Source organism: Calidris pugnax, unplaced genomic scaffold, assembly GCF_001431845.1.
Source record: "Calidris pugnax isolate Ruff unplaced genomic scaffold, ASM143184v1 scaffold244, whole genome shotgun sequence".
Taxonomy (NCBI): Eukaryota; Metazoa; Chordata; class Aves; order Charadriiformes; family Scolopacidae; genus Calidris; species Calidris pugnax.
In genome coordinates, this window is record NW_015091141.1 from 611858 (window position 1) to 612582 (window position 725).

At 67.6% G+C, this 725-nt stretch overlaps 1 protein-coding gene across 1 annotated transcript in view; it reads left to right on the forward strand.

Annotated features, from left to right (window-relative positions):
- The window catches only part of WFIKKN1 (WAP, follistatin/kazal, immunoglobulin, kunitz and netrin domain containing 1), a 3307-nt gene that overhangs the window by 513 nt on the left and 2069 nt on the right, over positions 1-725 (forward strand). The window contains exon 2 of the mRNA XM_014958740.1: positions 553-717. Coding sequence (XP_014814226.1) covers positions 553-717 — 165 coding nt within the window. The remainder of the gene's footprint in view (positions 1-552; positions 718-725) is intronic.

Sequence of the window (725 nt, forward strand, 5' to 3'; positions counted from 1 at the left end):
CAGCCCCCCCTGCCCCCCCTCCCCATTTCCCCTGAGGGCAGGAGCCCACCCACAGACTGGGTTGCCCGTTCTGGAGAGCCCTGACTCCACAGCGGTGAGCAGGGGCATGGCCACCTCTAACCAGTCGGGGCTACCTGGGCTCAGGGGGAGTGACTACTGCACAATTCATCTGTGTAACGAGTTCTGCCTCCTCTCAGCCAGCAAAAGCTGAGAGAGGGGAGATGCTGTCTGCTGGGGGGAGAAGGGGCATCATCACTGCAGTGCACCCCTAACCCTGCGGGGGGGAGCATGGGGAGGGGGCTGAGGGTGGGCTGGGGCCAGCGCAGCCATTCTGGGGTGCTCCTACCCCAAGCCCAGCAATGCTGGGGGTGCAGAGGGATGCACGGGGGACACAGCCCACCTGAAATCACGGGGTGGGGAGCAGCACCCACAGCACGGCGCTGACCTCCACGTCCCCCCTGCCATTCCCTCTCCCCCTGCCCCACGGCCAGGACTGCGAAGGCTTTGAGAAGTGCTGCACCAACGTGTGCGGGCTGCGGAGCTGCGTGGCCGCTGGGCGTCCCCCCGCTCCTCCTGCCTTTGCTGGCGGCGGCAGCGGCCGGGCTGAGCCTGCAGGCGGGCAGGACGCAGCACTTGGGGGTCTGCCCCAACCAGCTGAACCCCAACCTGTGGGTGGACGCCCAGAGCACCTGCGAGAGGGAGTGCCAGGCTGACCAGGTGAGCAG